Source organism: Podarcis raffonei, chromosome 7 (genome assembly GCF_027172205.1).
Source record: "Podarcis raffonei isolate rPodRaf1 chromosome 7, rPodRaf1.pri, whole genome shotgun sequence".
Classification (NCBI taxonomy): Eukaryota; Metazoa; Chordata; class Lepidosauria; order Squamata; family Lacertidae; genus Podarcis; species Podarcis raffonei.
The window spans coordinates 80655767-80677070 of record NC_070608.1 but is presented as its reverse complement, the minus strand read 5'-3'; the positions used below and the strand labels follow the sequence as shown (position 1 = coordinate 80677070).

Below are 21304 nucleotides of genomic sequence, written 5' to 3'. Positions count from 1 at the left end.
GAGAAACTTTTGGGCTACAAAAATAAACCACGTTTCTTAGGGAAAGTGACATCACATACAACAAAATTTATGTGCAAGGACATGTTCACTTTTGCTTCTCACAGGTATGTTAAAAATGCCTATCTTAACAGAAAGCGTCTGCTGAAGGTGAAGCGGAATGTTTTTTGGCCAGGTGCAACTAGGTGGCTTATACTCCTTTAACCGATCTCAGCAGATTCAAGGCCAGCAGGAAAAGCTGTCATGGAAACTTCACTTGCAGCTGTAGGCTATTTGCCTTTTTTTTTTTGCATTATTTATCATTTTATTTGTATGCAGCCCTTCCATAGTTAAAACCATGCACAAGGCGGTTTACAACATGAACAAAATTGCATAATTACAAACATAACAAAAGTCGTCATAAAAATAAATAAAACATCAAAATGATTTCCACATTCATGATAAGATCTAAAATAAAGATACAAAGAATAATTTAAATAACAGCAACAATGCCCTCCTCCCAACCAAACACTCTAAACAGTACCCCACTTTAATGGATTTTAGAAGCAAATACAAAGCCTTAAAAAAGCTAAATTGTGTGATATAATATTTAGTGACCTGGCTGCTCTTTAGTGATGTGGATTTCCTGGAAAAAAATGAACTGGAACATTTTCTCAGGGGAAAGCTGCATATTAGACTGATTTGCCTATGGAAATTTGTATCAGATTTTTTTTAAAAAAATTTTTTTGCAGTGGAAAATTTTGTGATGTCCTAGGGAATGATCTAATTTACCATGTTTATTTAGTAAATTAAACTAAGGAAGTACCCCATATTAATTTATTGTTCCAATACAGCTCAAATGTAAGGACAGTGACCTGGATTCAGTTAACCTATTGTGCTAGCAGAAACCAGCACAAAGGCTTCTGCTAGTGCAATGGGGCTTTCCTCCCATGTGCCCCTGCACTTCCTTCAAATCTGCTCTGCTTCTTTGAAATATCTTTTTAAAAATGTAAATTTGGAAGTGAGGATTCTGTATCCAGAAGCAGGCTTCCAAACATGGATTCTATCTCTGCACTGAGAATCATGCACACATAACATATGTAGGGAGAGCATTGGGTGTGCGCTGCATGACAGTTACACATTCACAGGCAAACAGTCCACGATGGCTATACATTGCATGACAGCCATAGGCAATATACTTGGAAATACTTGTAGCTGGAAAGCACAAGAGGGGAGAGTGCTGCTTTCAGGTTGCCCACTGTGAGACTAGGATGTGGGACTATATTGCCCACTGACCTAATCCAGCAGGGCTATTCTTACGTTCATATTAATTTCTCAGCAAAGAGAAACCATAGTGCTTAGCTAAGCTACCATAAATTACTGTCATAAATAGTACCTAATGTGCACGGTGGATTAAGTGTCCCCTATCAATTAAATGCATATAGTTGCATTTCTGAGAGTTACAGTAATCAGCAAATATATTCTTAGTGCTTAGTGCAAGTAGAAGTAGTTGGGTAGAACCGTTTCAGGGATGAAACTAAAATGTTACAGAACTTCCATTATACTATAGCTCTTCCCTTCTGGGACCTATTTCTGCCTCCTGCCTTTGCTTACATGAGATAAGTGGAACAGAGCAGTGGATTATCCAATACCTTCTTCTAAATGCATCTGAGGGAAGGAAGATAATTATTTAGGAGGTAACAGCATCACAGCAAGATATTATTGCTCCACATTTCAGGCATAATCGATGGGGAATGGTATTTTGTGCAGCTCCCATTTATTTTAGAAGTGTTTGCACAAGAGAATTTCCCCATGATTGTGCCCTTCATCTCATTTAGCAATTTGCTTCGGCCTATGAGTTCACAGTGGGAAGCGGGTGGCACTGTGGGTTAAACCACTGAGCCTCTTGGGCTTGCTAATCAGAAGGTCGGCAGTTTGAATCCTTCAACAGGGTGAGCTTCTGTTGCTTGGTCCCTGCTCCTGCCAACCTAGCAGTTTAAAAGCACACCAGTACAAGTAGATAAATAGGTACTGCTGCAGTGGGAAGGTAAACGGCGTTTCTGTGCACTTCTCTGGTTCGTCAGAAGCGGCTTAGTCATGTTGGCCACATGACCTGGAAGCTGTACGCCGGCTCCCTTGGCCAGTAAAGTGAGATGAGTGCCGCAACCCCAGAGTCATCTGTGGCTGGACCTAATGGTCAGGGGTCCCTTTACCTTTATGAGTTCACAAGTAGCCTCTGTATTTTAGCCTCAGCTCTCCGAGGCTACACCTATTTTTACAGGGCTCTTCTGAGGACTATTATCAAAAGATAGGACATGTAGTGCTAGTACTATATAATCATTGTCATAATAATCACTAGCCCTCAAGTAATTAGCAAAAATTGTCTGGTCATGAGGAAATGCTGCAAACTACCCCCAGAATCAAACACATAGTTCAATCAGCTTTGGCGGAATTGCAGTCTCTCATCCCCACATTTCTATTGCAGCCCTGACTTTGTGGATATCTAAATGTAGAAGCTCTTTAGTTATGTGACTTTCTCTCTTCCTTAGGAAGCCCAAACACAGAATTATTCAGAAAAAGTGTAGAAAGGCCGTGGCGGGGGGACGGGGACACACACGGGACCAGTTACACTTTCATGAGCTAGACACTTATAGATCTGCCTCCTAGCACTGCTTTATCCTGTCCTTGATTGGGTGCTTTGTTTTCTGCACATTTTGTTGCATTGTTTTATTGAATAGTTTCCACAGTTATTTTTATTAATTTAATCTTATGCACTTATATATTTGTTAGCTGCTTCCATGGAGTAGGAAATCTACATTTTAAATGTTAGGAGTAAATTAGAAATAATAATAATCAATGCATTCTGATTTGTTCACTTGGTTCCACTGCTAAGTGTTTAGTTTACATTAATGCCCTCATGTAAAATAATAAAATGTGAAATAAGATTTGGAGTTCAAAGTGCTTGAGCTTCCTTCCCTTTAACCACCACCTTATTTTTTATTTATAGACTGGCCTTATTGTTGCCTGTTACCAAGGGTTTGTGGATATTGTAATAGCCTTAGCACAATGCCCTCACATTGATGTAAACTGGCAGGACAATGAAGGAAACACAGCTCTGATTACAGCGGCCCAGGCAGGTAAGGAGGTTTGGTCCTCATTTCATTTTTTTTGTCCAACAGTTCATGATTGTAAATGCTTATTTATTGTGATTGCATTGAGCAAACAAATGCCAGGTCCCCCCCCATGTGAGTCTTTAGGCTAGCCCAGCAAGTATTGCTGCTCTGTCCTCTTCCGTACATTTCAGAGAAGCTTGTCCCTTTTAATGCAGCTCAGCACTATAATTAGTGACACTATTATTAATTTAATGCACACCAGGCTCTGCTTACTAGATTAAATCTTCTGGAAGTGATTAATACTTTTCATGGGGAGAAGATGATGTACTCTCTATTACTTCTATTACTGTATACCATTAAAGCTACCATATTAGTGAAAAAAAGTGTCCACTTTTATTTCTGACCAAGTAGTAATAATATTACAAATGGGAGCTACAACAAAGTGTTGCAGGGTATCCATCCTCCTAATATTCTTGTTAAGGAAGTTATTCCATTAAAGAAGGGTATTCAACTTTGTTTTCTATTTCTCTTTTCTTGGTTTTCTATTTTTCTTTTCTAACCCCAAGCAGTTCTCTGAACCCTGATCATACTTTTTCCATTGCTGTGCTGACAAAAAAAGAATTTAAAATTGGCATTCAGACAAATATACAGAAGAGTCTAAGGCAACTGTGTTGCTGCAGCCTTAGAAAAAGAAGAAGTAATGAGAGCATAGCAACACTTGGGCTGCAGATAAGCCTATCAGTGAAAACGTTTGATGAGCACAAAAGGGTGCCTAGCACAGCTTCCCTGCTCTGAACCCTCTCTCTCTTCAGCCCCCCCAAGATCATGTTATGTCCTGCATACAAAAGCTTTCCTATTCAATTCAGTGAAAGAGTGCAACAAATATTAGGTTGAGCACAGATGCTTTAAAATATTATTTTGTAATAAAAACCAGGAATGTAATCATGTTCAATTCATCATACTGTGCAATACAGAATTGGCAAAAGAATGAAGCATGAAGCTTTGAAATGATAAATTCTGGGAAAATTCATTTTAGTTATATTATTTAAGAGGTGCTTAGAATTATAAACTAAATATAGTTTGTGCTAAAATTATTAAATTAATGACAACAGATTCTAATTATTGACAACCTATAGACAGTGTAATGAAAAATGTGTTATGTTGAATTTAATAAATATTTGGTGAAATGCAAGCATGGCAGTTACTTCCCTCTTGGGAATCACTGAATGCTGTTGTAAAAAAATATTAGAGCTGATACAGAATAATGATTCATAATTATTTTCTGGAATCCCATTACCAGAACATGTGTGTTTTAACTAAGTTGTATTCATTTTTAAAAATGAAATGAAAAACTCTTACCTTATCTGATAATTGTTTTGTTTCATTTTAAATGCACTGTGTGGCTATAATTCTTTACTACAAAAGTATTTGTGTGTTTTCACAGCTGCCTTTATAGAAAACCAATGCCTGATACGGCTTTTTAACAAGAGTTAGGTGGTCTCAGATATTGTATAACCTGCTTTGGGTTGTGTCCACCCAGGATATATATCTGTCCTGTTAACGGATTAGATTTAAGGCTGCTCTTTTCTGACCTTTATATTTAATTATAATGAGCTCAGTATTAATCCAGAGTGTTGACATTGGCTTGATACTGTCTGCCAGTATCTGATACTGCTCCCTAAAGAAAATGAGGCTAAGTAGACCACAGGATATATAAGAAGTTTCCTATAATTGTATGGAGTTATTTTCCTCTTTTCTAAAGCTAAATGACATTGACCTTGATCACATATTACTGAGTAAGCTGGGGCTAGGTCTGCATGCATGATCCAGTCCACCAAGCCTTCCAGAGTCACCTGCCAGCCCCCAATCCAATTTACTAGGATTGTTCCTTGGGGGGGGGGGGACGACACCCACCCACCAAAGCACGGAGAGTCAAGCAAAGACTGTGGTAGTGTGGTAATCCTTCCTAAGTGGCTAGCCAGCCCCCAATTCAATTAACCACCAGTAAATTTGGGGCAAAACTAAACAAACAAACAAATCAAAGCCCCTCAACCAGACAGAGTTCCATCCTACCCTGTGGTAACAGCCCTAACTCCTGTGTGGATCCAGAAATGGCTACATATTACACACGGTCCTCCACAGCCATTGTCCCTGAACGTGCTCCAAGCATGACTGGTGAGAGGGAGGATGTTCATGGACTTGCTAAGACATGTCGGTGCCACCTTGGAGCAAGGTTGGGTTTTGTTTTTGTTTTTTAAGGACTTCCTGCCTTTTCAGGGTTGTTGCTGGGGAAGGTTGGTGCTGCTTCTTGCCAGGCGTGGCTGTCTCTGGTTTGCAGAAGAACAAAAGCAGAAAGGATGCTTTCTGTCTGCTTAATATTTGGGGTGAAGTGATTGTTGTGGCTAATCAGTGGTGAGAGGATCTGGAAAGGGACCCCCGAGAGAAAAGGCAGTGAGAGTGTGTGTAAAAGACAGGAAATAGATAGACAGGCAAAGAGTGGAGAGAAAGAGAAGTGGAGATGGGTGTGTGTTACAGATGTTTCTCTGTAAGGGAAGGGAAGTCTGCAAAGAAGGGACTGGGACTGGGTTCTCGAGAAGCCATGCCCACTTTAAAAATGTGGCCTCTGACAGCTTTCCATTCAGGTAAGATTGCCCTTAGCTGAAAAAAGCTTTCCCATCCCTGCAGTAAGCCACAGTTGAGAGTTCTCACCATCTTTGTTGTTTGGTTCTAGAAACAAACTATGATCCCTAGCTTAACTGGCGATCATGGTTTGTTTTGTTCAAATTAGCAATGACCAGGAAGCCAAGAACATCCCTTGACTTCATATTGTGGTTCGCTTCTCCCATGTGGGAAAGTGGGAAAAATTGGCGCATTCACAGTAAACTTTTCTTTCAGTCATGATCTTGTTGCCCTGTAGAGTTTACTACTGGCAGAATTGGAGCTATGTTTTCACAATTGCCAAAGTCCTATTATTAATTAATAGACATATATTTGAAACAGCCTTATAAAGAATTTATGCATTTTAATTAAAGTTGCATTTATTTATAGATTTTAAGAGCTGATTCTTTTTCAACATACCACTTTAAAATTTGAGGGTGGCCTGTCGTTTCTTCTATTCCATTTCCATGTCACATTGATTGCTTCCCCCATCTACCAGAATCCTAACATTGCTATTTTCTGTTGACTTAATTCTGCATCTCTGGTCTTAATACCACTGTTAAACTGTCTTGAAAACAGCACACAGTTACACATCCCTAGCACACATAATTTCAGGCTTACTGTTACCACCTTAAATTATAACTTAATAAAGAAGAAGCTCCTGAACAGGCACCTAGAACTCATTTGAATCCAATATTGATGAAAGGAACACTTCAGCTGAGTCCACGTCCAGATCTGGCCTCCTACTTTTTCTCTGTTAACCAGCTACAGTTGCATGGGAGAGCCATCCCTCTATCCTATAGTTACTGTGCTCTTGCCCTTTTTCCAGATAGCTACATTTGTTGGCAGCTTTCAGGAGTCTACAACTGCTCCCACAACTGAAAGAGCACTAAGCAGTTGTAAGTTTAAGCTTTTTCATGGAGTATTAACATTCTGAATTAATTGTGCATTGTATTGGCAATCTTTTCCCCTAGCCCAGATAGCTTATGTTAAGAGTTCATAAAAGTAGAAATTCTTATTAGCATCTTGCATTTCTCCTGCTGCTTCAACTGTGAGGCTATATAAAGATTATGTTTTCTATAGTAAAGGTAAAGGTACCCCTGCCAGTACGGGCCAGTCTTGACAGACTCTGGGGTTGTGCGCTCATCTCACTCTATAGGCCGGGGGCCAGCGCTGTCCGGAGACACTTCCGGGTCACGTCGCCAGCGTGACATCGCTGCTCTGGCGAGCCAGAGCCGCACACGGAAACGTCGTTTACCTTCCCGCTAGTAAGCGGTCTCTATTTATCTACTTGCACCTGGGGGTGCTTTCGAACTGCTAGTTTGGCAGGCACTGGGACCAAGCAACGGGAGCGCACCCCGCAGCGGGGATTCAAACCGCTGACCATTCTATCGGCAAGTCCTAGGTGCTGAGGTTTAACCCACAGCGCCACCCGTGTCCTCATGTTTTCTATAAGAGCTTTTAAATGGAGTTAACTGATTGCCATTAACTTGAATTAGCAACTGCACCTGAAATTGCAAGTCTGAATAGTGCAACCATTTGTGTCTGAATTCAGACTAAAGAACAAATCTTTTTTTTAAAAAGGTTACCAGGGCTGTATTCAAAGTAGTGTTAAGCAGGTTGTTTTGTCAGCGCAAGGATTTATCCTTGTGCAACAGAAAAAAACCTCTTCCTCTGGGCCCCAAATTTGTTCTGGGTGTTTCCCCAACCCTCTGGAACAGCTTTGGGTATGGCATGGGGTATGCATGAGGGGTGGAGAAAAGGAGGGAAATCCCATTGCACTAGCTCTAATCCTATTTCTAGCACAACTGTTTAGCTCAATACTACCCAAAGTGAAATATTGAGCTGGAGGACTGAGACTGCATATGAATGACATTTTATTTTAGAATCAGTGAGAGTCTGAGTACTTCCTTTTTCTTTGTAGTCCACACACAATCTAGATCTAGTGCATATTTTTGCTCCTGAAAAGTGCATTTTGAAAAACTGGTTGGTTCATTCCAAAATAAAAGTTCATTGCAGATTGATTCTGCATTTCCCCACAGTGTGTTCATTTGAAAACAGATGAAGGTGGTTCCAGCAATGGGGGAGTGTCTCCACACCTTCCCTTCTTCATTCACCCAGGGCATATGCAGGGAGGGAAAGGCATTGATAACCTAATCAATGGAGATTTTTCAAATGGTTATCCGATAACCACACCCACCCACCCTTCTGGATGGCAGGATTTAGAGTCAATCAAGATTGAAAGCAGCATGCTGAGGACAACCATGAACAATTCCAGAGTGACAAAAAGTATGCTTTGGTACTACAAAGGGATTGGTGTGTACACAGCCTGAGCCTTATGTCCTTAGTGCACATGTATGAATTGCACTGCGGTGGCCAAAATGGTGGCCTTCAGATGTTGGACTACGGCTTCCATAATCCCTGGCCAATGGCCATGTTGGCTGGGACTGATGCGAGCCGGGAGCCCAAAAACATCTGAAGGGCACGGTGATCTAAACCCCCAAATTCTAATGTTGAAGCATGTACTATGAAAATGCTGCTACTAACTTTTACTCAGTTTTACTCAAAAATAGTGAGGCCTTTTCTGTTAGTTAGAGATTCTATTTCTAACAATTCTGTAAGGGCTGCCACCCATTTTGCAGGTGGCAAAGTAAGGCTGAGAGTCTGCTGAGGCATGCTTTTTCAATTTTTTTGGCATGATTTTTCTTTTATTACCATGAGGAAATTAGCACAGGTCTCAGTTCAGGTAAACAGAAGCTTAAGCAGTTAGGGGCACGTTCAGAATGTCATCAATACTGGGCACCTCAGTAATGAAATAGTTTTAATGCAGTTGTGAACAATTATTATCAGAAGCCCTTTACCTGAGAAATAGGAGGGAAAAGATACCTTGAAAGGAAAATCTAGATTCATTTTATAGAAATGAAGTTATTTTCCACGGATTGCAGTAGGACTTTGCACTTAATGCATCCCTTTGAAAGGCTATTATTTGTAAGGATCAGGTGCCTGGTTTCTGCAGAAACATTTTGGCTGCTTTTCCATTTGTAGTGACTCATTGGTGCTCAGAGAGCACCAGTGATATAAATTAGTAATGATGGAAAAGCAGTTTCCAAAGTGGTTGTTTGAATCTGCTCTACGGGGTTTTGTGGAGTTGGGCATGCCTATGTCTTGATTTTTGTACTTTAAATTACCTAGAAAGTCTAGGAGTGTTCTGAAGTTATGTAGGCCTAAGAGTGTTTGGGGTTGCGTGATCAGACAATGGTAAGGATCTCCAGCAGAGCCCATTGCTGATCAATTTAAAAGGACATGAGCACATGATAAGGACGGGAAAATATCAGAAGTTCAAATCAGAAACGTCCCTAAGAACAAGGCAAGTAGACCCACTCCAAATGAATGCCTGACATTTTCACTTCTTTCATAATTTTGCATTATTGTACCCTGTCGCTATCTAGGTAGAAGGACTCCAAAAAAGGGCTCCAGTTAGGAAAGAGGCAACCAAAGAGCACAGCTGTCCATAAAATACCTGAGTGTAATTAAAGCTGCTTAAATAGATAAACATGCAGCTCTCCTCCTTCTAGAATATGTAGATTTGTTTGGGTGCCATGAAGCCACTGATCATTAAAACTGTACCAGATGTTCTGCTATGGATTTTGTTTAATTGCTTGTATGAAACTTCTTCATAAACATTCTTGGATAAATTTAACTGACTGACATGTATTGCAGAATATTTAACTGGACTGCAAAATAAGACGAGGGAACTTTTTTAATACAGCTTACAGTAATTAAGTTGTTGTTGTTGCAGCTGGCTGACAGACTACATTATTACACAAACCATCAACCCATCATACAACAAATGACAAGTGGGGGGAAATGTTCTGAATGAGCAATAATGGCACTAGATGTTTGTCTTGTTCTGTCAGTCCAATTACAAGGGCTTGATGGTTTAATTGGTCTTCAGACTGTTAGCTCCCTAGCGTCTATAATTTTAGCCTGTGATAGATTTTTACCACTCTACATATTTCAGTGATACTGGCAAAGCAGGCAGACCTTCTGCTGGAGATTATGCCTGATATGGTCTGCTAAAAGCATTTCTAAGAATATATATACTGTGTCTGTCTATTTATTTATTTATTTATTTATTTAGTCAGTCAGTCAGTCAGTCAGTCATTTTAGTTCATAATCTGTCCTGTTGCTTGTTCAGGATAGCAGAAGCTTAACGATCAGGGTTTTACAGCAGAGTTGGGAAACTGAACCCTCCTATGGCTGGCAAGGCAACAACAGATCTTTAAACTATTATTTCCGCTTATCATAGACTCTCACAAATTACCATTAATGTAATCATATTTATAACTCTCAAGCATTCTATGTAGGCCTGCCACTGGTAATTATTTGGAAATTGCATGTGATGGCAATGAGTGGCTAGGAGGAAACTAGATTCATTATCCAGTGTTTCAATTAGCTTCCTATAGCTTTCCAGGCATAACTCAAAGGTACTGCTTTAATCTATTTGGCACTAAATTGTATGAACACTACGTCCTAGAACCCACCTTCTGCCATGATTAGCTTAAATTATCCTTCTGAGCAGGGATAGGGAATATGGATAATAGACCAAATCAACTTTCCATTAAATTTCGGTTAATATACTGCAAACAAAATTTTGCATAGCTTTCATTTCTAAGGAAAAGAAGTAACTGATCTGTATGTGTATTTGCCAACCATTCAGAGAGACATATTCAGGGAGCACCAGTGACTGTATGGGAAGGAGAGGGTGAAACCCATTTTGTTAACTTCCTTGTTTTAGGATTGAACCAAGCCATAGCATTTTATAGTTCTCGGTAGTGGCACCTGCCCTGTGGAACACCCTCCCATCAGATGTCAAGGCAATAAGCAACTATCTTACTTTTAAAAGACATCTGAAGGCAGCCCTGTTTAGGGAAGTTTTTAATGTTTAATGCTGTATTGTGTTTTTAATATTCAGTTGGGAGCCGCCCAGAGTGGCTGGGGAAACCCAGCCAGATGGGTGAGGTATAAATAATAAATTTGATGATGATGATGATGATGATGATGATGATGATGATGATGATAGTTTAGTGGTTATTTGACTCTGAGGAGTGTGTGTGATCTGTCCTGAAGCTTCAGAATATGAGAGTTAAAATAAAACAAGTAGAATTCACAGTAGTTTGAAAAAAATACACTTTTGTATTGATATTTTTATTCTTTTTTTTTTGTAGGACATATTACTATTACACAGTATTTATTAAACTATTATCCTGGCCTTGATATTGAGAAAAGGAATGTCTTTGGATTTACTGCACTCATGAAGTCTGCAATGCAAGGCCGAAGTGAATGCATCAGAGCTTTAATGTTGGCAGGTATAGAAAAATCCTATGCTTCATTATCCTCATTCCCTTGAACTACTGTAAAGACTACTTCTAAATGAAGGACTGCAGTTCTTGATATTTACTCTGTTGGCAGCCCTACCTACTCTAATTACAGGTTGGACAAAGAAAGAGAGAAGGAGAGAGAAATGCAAAACCATTGTTGCTTATTGTTGTTTTCCACCACTGAATTTTCTACAAATGGATCTCATTAAGTAAACTAAATTCATCAATTTATTTATAAACATGAATATTCTACCATATTTTGCAAAAGCAGTACCAAACACGATCTAGGGCAGCTGAAATTTCCTTTCAGTGCCTGCAGGGTTTACATACTCAGTTTAAATGGAAGGCATAACCCAGTGAATTTGTACTAACCCTTGCAAAAACAAGTTTGCATAGTACAGAACTTTCATAAAACACAATAGGAAAAGCAGACAAAGCAGCTGAATTAAAAGCAGAGAGTAACAATTGGAATACTAAAATTATATGAAAAGCAGCCTGAAATAGAAAAAAAGAAAAGTCTTCAGCAATCAGCTGAAGCTTAAAAGAGAAGAGCCCTGGCATGTCTCTACAGAGAAGGTATTCCACAGTTTTGGTTCCACCAAAAGACTGTATTGAGTGCCCATCTTCTGATGTTACATAAGGATGGAGCAGAGCCTCTGAAGTTGACTTTATCTGGCAGCAGGCTCGCTTGCTTATTTTTTAAAATTTCTATATCACTCTTCCAACTGGGGGCTGAGGGGGGCATACAACATAATTAAGCCAGTGTTACTAAACATCTGCAATAACAATAAAAAACTAAAAACACACCTCTTGAAAATTTACAATTTTTATTCACAGGGTTATTTCAATAGTTCATGGAGACCAGTGTGTTTTTTGTGTATTTCAGGTTATCAGGAAACGGGTTCATAGCAAAGTGATGTGGAGATGGGCTATTACTTCTGCTCATTTTAGGGAAGCTGTCAGGATGGCAGCTACTGGCCAGACATTATATTTAGAAATAATTCATGGATTAAGGACTGCTCAGCAATTGCAAGAAATAATGGAGCTTGTAGAGTGCTAAAGAGGATGAAACATGGATTTATTGCCAAAAGGCTCAGGAGAAACAGAGCTAAGCTATTGCGGCCTTATTTTGAGAGAGTATCTCTAAGCCAGGGCAAACCACAGTGATTATTCATTGTTTTTAGCAAATATTACAGAACAGGAATTCACACGAGATACAAATATGTTCTTCTATTCAAATACCTGAAGGCTCCCATTTGTTAAATATGGTTTAACATATGGTAAAATGGTAAGATACACAATTTCAACCCATCTAAAGGCAATTGCACAAATATTCTCAGCTGCAAATTTCTCCTATGCTAGTTAGGTTGCTGTGGACTCCCGCAGTTGTTTGAAATATTTGTAAAACTAGAGCCTAACCCCACTTTTCTTGGGAGTCAGCCCCATTCATTCAATAAGATTTACTTCTGAGTAGGCTATTACGTGACCAATTTACTCATACTGAAATGAGTCGAAAAATGAAGCTATGAAACATCTACGTTAATATTGCCGTTTTAAAAAAGAAGGGCCCAAAAGTTCCTATAAACTTGGAGTTTTTCTGATGTTTTTGCTGGAAACCTCAGCTCAGATACTTCAAGCATATTTCATTTGCAGATAATATTGCAATATGTGTAGCGGTATTAATTTAATGGAATATTAATATTCCAAACTGACTGGGATGTTCAGGTTACTTATTCTGAAAAAAACCCTGTTTGTAATATTAGATTTCTCTCTGGAAAATCAGGTCTAAGTGGAGATGGACACGTTTCTTACAAGCTGATTTTCAGACTCAATGTAATTCAGAATGATTGATAGAATGCCATGACACTTGGAAGGAGGACTTGAATATTCATGTGTGACCCAGGTAGCAAAGTACCTAACCTCATTTATGTTCATGTGGGATTAGTTTTAAAGAAGTCACTGCAATACTTCAGTAGTGTTTAAAGCAAATATTGTATCCCAAATAGATTTCCTGAGAAAGAACATACAGCAAAAATTTGACAAGCTATTAGAGAAGACTTATTTGTGGTCACTGTACAGACAATCTTCAGTATTTTCTATCTAGAGCTTTACTGGTAGAATTTCCCCATTTAGGCAGAGAGGATGCTGGAGTCAAGAGCTGAGAATACCGTATTCCGTTCATTTCTTTTCTTAGCCCTACGACAACAATAACACAGAAAACATTATCTAAGCTCTGTATTTTTTCTACCATTCATTCCATTAGTACTATTTATTACTTGATTCAATCTTTGTGTTCCGTGGGATAAATGTTCATATTATCTTCAGAGTCTCTTTCAGTGGTGGTACCAGCACACACTCCAAGGTATGCTAGCTTACCAGTCACCCATCTGTGCAACTGGAGAGAGATTGCTTACCAGTAAATTGCATTATTTGATTGGTCATCTGCGCAGTCACAGCTCATGTAGCTTCTTCACTGCTGGTGCCGTCAGTTCGTTAAAATCATCATGGCAAGGCTGAAGGAACAAACAGGAGGCATCTGCCTCACCTGTTTCAGGCCAACCCTTCTCCCTGAAAGGAGGAGACAGGAATACTAACCCCCTGACTAACATATTATAAACTCCTGAAAATGTTTTACACTCAAGTGTGACTGCACAGATGGCCATCATTACAGGTAAACAGCCTAATTTTGGTGCACTTGATCCTGAAATACAATCTTAAGAACAGCTGGGAATGTACACACATGGAGTAGCAAAACTTCAATGCCTAGAGCAGGAAAAGCAGTCAACTACTTTGCGTTTGCCTGAGATAAAACAGCAGAAAATTACATGAGGAGGAATACATAATGCCATAAATGCACATAAAAGCCAACCTTTTTTTTATTTAGCAGAATATAGAGTAGTGTGCCTTAGTATTTGCCAGTATAAGGGTAGAGATAAGGAGGGGTCAGCAAACCACATTTTCCTATCACCTTTCCTCCGTTTCCTGTCTGGCATTGGATGGTTTCAGATAGATATACCTTTCACTGACTTATTCTGGTCAGATGTAATCTCAAATTAACCTCTTAACCATTCATGAGATTAGCCTAAATCCACAGATTTGGGTTTCTGGCTGTGCCATCTGGTGTGCTGGAATTGTCAGCAAACACTATTCACATCTCTTCCATTTGTCCTTTCAATAGCTTTTGTTTGTTTTTTACTGGTACTTTTTTGTTGGCTGTTTAGTATGTGTAATTTTGCTTTCATCTGCAAAATGAAAGGTCCATTGTAGACCTAATATTCCGAGTCTCCTGGCCATTCCCCCTTCCAGTCCATTTTTGGAGCTGACTGTGGTGTACAGTTTACATGGCAGGCGGGGGGGGGGGGGAAAGGAGCATATGAGCAAGACTCCCTTAGATACTATTCTTTTTCTGAATTGCAGTCCTTCTATTAATTGTATATCTATCTGTTGCAAACCCTACACCTGTAATTTGCTACATTTAGAGATACTCTGCTTTCAAATGCAAGTGCAAATGTAATATAAAATGATTTAAAACTGAGTATGTGTAGACAAATGTGACCACAGCCAAATTTCATCTGGCCCTCTGGGGTGGGTTTGATGTTATGTCAATCGCAGTTCCTTTGCAATAAGATCATCACAGAGGGAAACACTTCTCAGCAGACTTTTGTTCCTTGCAAATATAGAAATAATAATAATCCATGCATTTTGCAATAGCATGCATGCAGTTTTGGGGATGTAACTGCATTTTGAAGTTTGAGGTTTTAAATAGCTGTATGTGAAATTTTGCTGTTCAACTAGGCATTGACACTATTTGCATTCTTCTGTGATTACAGAGGTCCTTTTGCCTTTTTCAGAGACAGGACAGATTAAAATGTAGTACGCAATATCATTTAACAAATGTTAAAAACAAATGCTGAAAACAAATGTTGAAAAATAAAAGGCTGAAGAAAAGTAAAGGAGAAACTTGAGTGGAGATACACTTATTTAATTATGGTACAGTTGTACCTTGGTTCTTGAACGCCTTGTGACTCAAACGTTTTGGCTGCCAAACGCCACAAACCCAGAAATGAGTGTTCTGGTTTGCGAACATTTTTTGGAAGCCAAACGTCTGACGTGGCTTCCAATGGAATGCAGGAAGCTGCTGCAGCCAATCGGAAGCTGCGCCTTGGTTTTCAAAAATCAAATGGACTTCTGGAATGGATTCCATTTGAGAACCAAGGTACGACTGTATTTGTATCTACAGGAAATAGCTTGGATCTAGCCATGCCCACTAATATGGGGCCACAAACAGTTTTATGCAGAGTAATGTGGCCCTTAGTCTACAAAAGGTTACCACCCCTGCCATGGGCTGTAACAAAATAAGATAAATGGAAGTTTAAGTTTAATGTGAGAAGCGTATGTATGGTAGAATCATGTTTTTCTAGGAAGAAAACTTAGAAAAACCATTCATTCCCAATACACACTTCCACAACATTCTTTACTGGCGATTTGAATTAAACAAATATTTAAAATACCTCAGAGATTATCACAAAACTGTACTTCATTAAGACTTTTGAGACTGATACAGTGTTTTTTAAAACTCCAACTCAGTGAGACAATGAAATGCAAGGTCAAGCAGCACTTATTACTTGTGTTGTGATGATGACACATGTTAAACATCACTGATGGTGTAGCTATGGGGTCATAACAATATCTGCTGGCTCTCACTACAATTCTGTACTGAGCAGCAAATATCTAAATAATTTGTGTAGCTAAAAAAACAAAGTAAAATTGGGTTGTTTTATCAAAATATTAACTGACAGTCAAAATAGAGTTGTCAAGCAGCTAAGGTTTTAGAGTTTCCTAACGCAATATCTTACAAAATTCAGGATATGCTTAGCTTTACCTATATAATGTGGTCAGCTGCATTTTTTAAAAAAACTAACACGCTCTCTCTCTCTCTCTCCTTTGAGGGGCAAACATTTATGCCACAGACCCAGGCCGTGGATTCACATCTCAGGAATGGGCATGTTTCACAGGAAGAATAGAATCTGCCTATCTTATGCAAAGACTTATGGACAAGCCATGTGCTGAGCAATTTTGTGACCACTATGAGCTAGAATGGCCAAAGTTGAAAGAACTTCTTGCCAAGGCTGCAGAGCCAAAGACCTGTTTGCAAAAGATCTCGGAAGGCGTCAGATCAATAATAGCTTCCAGAGGTTTCAAAGGCCCTGAAGATGATGGTGTCCTTGATCATATGGTTCGGGTGACGACAAGTCTAAGGAGCTCTTTTGTTGCCATAGCTTGTAGGACCGTATGCCCTGGAAGTCCGCCTGGCATAGGGAAACGCAGGCCTGCTGTACAAGAGATCTTTAGGAAACAAAGAGCCAAGGAAATCAAATCTATGGATAGCAAAGACCATTTTAACAGCTATGAGAAGCTGTTTCAGAACTCCAGAGTTATGTTAGTCTCCAAAAAGAAGGAAAGGCGAGCCAGCCTCCAGCCTTTCAGTCTAAATGTACCTCAGGTTAGCATTGTGGTTCCAAGGAAATCAAGCTTGCTGCCACTACACTTGTTGAGAAGGAGCAGTGTGCGCCCAGGATTTGTCATCCCCAAAGTCCGAATCAACAAGGCACCTCCACCTACTTTCCAGCCAGAGAAAGTCAGACGAAAAAGCAGCGCCGGTGATGGGGCTTATCTGCAGATTCCTAAGTGGAGGTATAAAGAGCTGAAGGAAGAAAGAAAGAAGGCAGAGGAAGAAGAAAAGAAAAAAGCAGAAGCAGCTCAGAAACAGAAGCAAGGGTCTCCCGTGAAAAGCAAGACTTGAACTGAGGCTGAGACTCATGATAGCACTACTGAGATCAATAGAAAAGTCAAGTTGCTGTATTGGGGCCAGCTGAATGACACAATTTAAAGGAGAATAAATCATCTAGAGAGCAACTGATATGGTAAAGTGTATACTGTATTTTTCGCCCTATAGGACGCACTTTTCCCCCTCCAAAAATGAAGGGAAAATGTGTGTGCGTCCTATGGGGCAAATGCAGGCTTTCGCTGAAGCCTGGAGAGCGAGAGGGGTCGGTGCGCACCGACCCCTCTCACTCTCCAGGCTTCAGGAAGCTATCCCCCAAGCCCGGCAAGCTCCGCTTCCCAACCCAGCCTCTTATCTCCTTTGCAGTTCGATGGCGGGGGGGAAATGGCGCCGTGTCCTACTTCGGAGTGAGTGTGTGTGGCCAGTGCCAGCGAGGAGACCCAAGTTAGGCAGAGAGGCGGGGCGGAGGTAGAGAGAGAGAGAGAGACCGAGGAGTGCGCTCTTCCAACGGAGCTCCCGACCCACAAGCAGGCGGCTCCGGCGTCCCCACGAGTGCACACACAAACACGCCCGCGGCCAGAGACGCGTCTGCCCGCACAAGCCTTAGTCAACACCCATGACGGAGAGGGAGAAGCAGAACTGCGCCGGTGTGTGTGCCATAAAAAGCGCCCCCCCCTTTCCAGACTTCTTTCTTTTAAAGTTTAAAGAGCACGTTACATAAATCTGCAGGTCAGGTTCTTGCGCTTGTCTAGGGCCCCGAAATTGCAGAGAGCTGCAGCTGCTGCTGCTGCTGCTTCCGAGGCAGGGGCAGTAAGGGAGATGGGGGCGAAAGGAGGCAGGTGACAGATCCATTTCCCCCACTACTGCCACCAGCACGGTGGAACCAAACTGCGTTATGATTTTAAAACCTTACGTAAATGCCCCCACCCCCGCGTTAGCGGAGGAAAACATCTTTAAAGAGGGTGGGGGGGGCACTTGCTTCCCCAGACACAGGCGAGTTCTTGCAAAAGAATGGGAGGGGGAGATGAGAGCTCGCACTCCGGTTCCTTAGCCATCGTCTTTACGCAGAGTAGAAGCCGCCCAAATCTATCCCCACGAAGACCAGCCTTCGAAACGGGCAACCTTCATTTCTCCTTGGGCGACGGGGCGGGAAGGATGCAGCGCCTCAAGTTCTCTCCCTCCCCCCACCGCCCCAACCTTACACAGGCTGAAGTGTTTTCTTCTGTTGCAAATGGGCACCAGGGGGGGAAACGGAGCCCTGGAAATCGCCCGGGTGAGGCTGGGAGACTTTACAAAATGCAGCTCCAACGTCTTCCTCACTCGGACAAAGTTTCAGCTTTATTTAGAGGCAGAAGCAGAACAACATCCCAAGTCCAGCCCCGAGGAAAAGGGGGGTAACTCAACCAGTCAGCAACCCCCGCTTCCTTTCGCCCGCCTTTTTGTGTATCTTGTGATTGTGTGAGGATGGTGGCTCCATCAGGGGCTGCTTCGGCCGCCAGCTTCCTTGCCCTCTTCGCTATATCGGAGGGTTTAAGCCCCCCACCCATCCTCCAACCCTTGTATTGAATGCAAACTCCCCCTACCCTCCCAAAAACTATGCCTGAGCTTCGCAGCATCTGGGGAGGGGAGGATGAGAGGGAGAGAGAAAGGGCGCGTTCATGAGGACTACAAAGTTGCAAATATGGCTCCCCAGTCACCCTCGCCTGATCGAGGAGGCAATGAAAACTGGTGATCGCCCTCCCTCTGGGACCCGTTCTGGGGGCTGGGGTCGGGGGAAGCTCGGGCTTCCCCCGCCCCAGCCCCGCGCTTGGGGGGGGAAATAATTTTTTTCCCTTTATTCCCCCCCCCCCAAATCTAGGTGCGTCCTATGGGCCGGTGCATCCTATAGGGCGAAAAATACGGTATACGTCAAGAAATGTAAGGAAAGATTTAGAGAATCTGTGAACAGGTTTAAAATATGGAAAAGGTAGTTTTCTTGGGGTGGAAAACAGATGACCCACAAAAGGGGTAATGGGATTAAGCTCCAAGAAGGGAGAGTTAGTCTGGATATCAGACATTTTTCTATACATAAAAGAGTATTAAGCTACAGAGTATGTTTGCAAGGGAAACTAATATTAAAAATAGATTTCATAAGCACTGGCTTGGGGATAAGTGAAAAGACAAGTCTACGGATTTTGTACAAGTGTATTATGATCTCCCCATCCCCCACACTAAAGTAAAGGGCTTTAGCTTGATGCTTGCTTTTAAGAAAATATGGACATTGTAATGAAATTTTAAAAAACCAAAAAAAAAAAAAAAACATTGAAAGGATGCAAAAATCTCAGGGCATTTTGTAGAAAACCAACTTTATGAATAAAATGTTTGTAAAGCATTTCTTCTGAAAGATATGTTAATAGAAACAAAATGGTCTGAAATTATATATTTTGTATTGAATGAGATTTCACTGTTTATTTATAAAAAGTGTAAATACTACGAATTGGGTTAATTTCACAAAATGCAACATTTCTGAGGATCCTCCCCAGTTATTTTTCAAGATTATGCTCAACTTTAGGTTCTCCCACTTCTGTATTCTGAAACAGATCTGCAGCAAAATTTGCAACGTGATGTGCTCCCTGTTCAGGATCCAGCTGTCACGTTCCTTAGCCACACCATTTTTATTTATTTTTTTAACTCTCAACAGCCAGTCAGCATGCTGTGGCCACTGAACATTTGACCATCTATTGAATCCCTCCCGACTTCTTCCTAAATATGTTTTCTTCTTCTGCAGACCCCTATACCTGCTGATACATTCCCAGCTTGCGTGTGGGCAGTGCCATTTTTGCTTTATAAGAAGCTGCACTCATTTCCTGAACACCAGAAATTGGGGGAATGGTGCTTCTTCTAAGAAGCTCAAGGCATTTTTAGTACATGCAAAAATTCTGTTGAACACCACCACTGAACTTAAAGTGCAAACATAGCCATTCTCAGAAATAAACCCTACTGAGTTCAATGAATTTACTTGCTGGCAGGGTATAGATTTGATTCAGTTCTCATTTAAAGCCAAATGTATCAAAGCAAGAACTGGAATACAGCAATCCTTTGAAATTCACATGTATCTGAATCTGCAATGCAGTTTTTCAAGCAATGCTTACAAAAATGCATGCACCGGTATATAATTTAGGCAAAAGTGTGCATAAAAAACACTAAAATGCGAAAGGATTTGCATGACTTTTTTTTTATGCAGACTGTTGCAGAAATGTGGAGAACTGAATCTAAGATTTGAAAAATGGGAAACACAATACCAAACTGAGAGACACTACTTCCTGGTCTATATGGGACAGGAGCCATGCATCTATATGGGACAGGAGCCATGCATGCTTCTAGTATGGAAGACCATCAACTAAATGAATGCATATACATTTTTGCCCATTTTTTAATCAGTTCTCTGCAAAACTAAATTGCTGATATGTATTAAGTTCTGCTATTACTAAAATTTATGGCATCCTAAAAAGATGTCGGTAATATTTTCAAATGATGCTCTCCCCTTTTTTATAATTAGAGGGCAAGCTTTTAGATGCCCATGGCAAAACTGCCTATATGCATCTTTCTCTTATGCTCCAACAGAGATGATATATTTTTTCTTCACAGCCAACACATAATATTTACATATCAAATCAGTCAGTTTCTTTAAAAAAAATCAATTCTTACAAGCAAGTACATGAATTTGCACTTTGATTATCATCTAAAGGACAGGTTCAGCTGAAATGCACTATGACTCTCAGGGATGAATTTAAACAGTAATGTTCAAAGGGTTTAACCCATTTGTATGTGTATATGTTATATTTTCAATTATGAGACAATAAATTCTGTTTAAATTATGGCATGCCTTACCTCAGTTTGGTTTGGGACCAGCATGATCTTATGATCAGCTTCTAACACCATGAAATTGCCCCGCCCAGCTCCTACCTTTGCACATTCGACTAGGTCAGCTTCAACTTCGGCCGCCTTTATGGCCAATGCTCCATTAGTGGAGATTTGTAGGGTAGCCACTTGGTTGTCTCCCTCCACTTTCACAAGACATTATTAGTTAGATCAAATGTTTTCAGCTGAAGCGGCTTTTGGCCGCATGGTATTACTTCAGGTCTTGTAATCAGTGCGCCAGCAGTGTGGACTCACCCAGCTGTTGGGAAGTGCTGCGGTATGTCCCAATCCACTGGCCTTCCCTAAGATGGTCTGATTTCTATTTTTTAGAGGGGGTTCTGTCTCTTCTGCTTTTTAATTGGTTTATGAGCTGGGAGGGAGGCGGGCTAATATTCCATTTTCAGGTGCTTCGGTGTATGGTTTAGGGAAGTTTTTAATGTTTAATGCTGTTTTGTGTTTTTAAGATTTGGTTGGGAGTTGCCCAGATGTAA

General features: G+C 40.7%; 1 protein-coding gene across 4 annotated transcripts in view; it reads left to right on the top strand.

Annotated features, from left to right (window-relative positions):
- Window positions 1-17029, top strand: part of ANKRD33B (ankyrin repeat domain 33B) — a 32619-nt gene extending 15590 nt beyond the window's left edge. The window contains exons 2-4 of one of the 4 annotated variants that reach the window (XM_053397166.1): window positions 2984-3113; window positions 10976-11116; window positions 16078-17029. In XM_053397166.1, coding sequence (XP_053253141.1) covers window positions 2984-3113; window positions 10976-11116; window positions 16078-16931 — 1125 coding nt within the window. In that variant the 3' untranslated portion in view covers window positions 16932-17029. The remainder of the gene's footprint in view (window positions 1-2983; window positions 3114-10975; window positions 11117-16077) is intronic. The other 3 variants (XM_053397167.1, XM_053397169.1, XM_053397168.1) reach the window with 3 other exon arrangements.
- Window positions 17030-21304: the final 4275 nt, after the last annotated feature.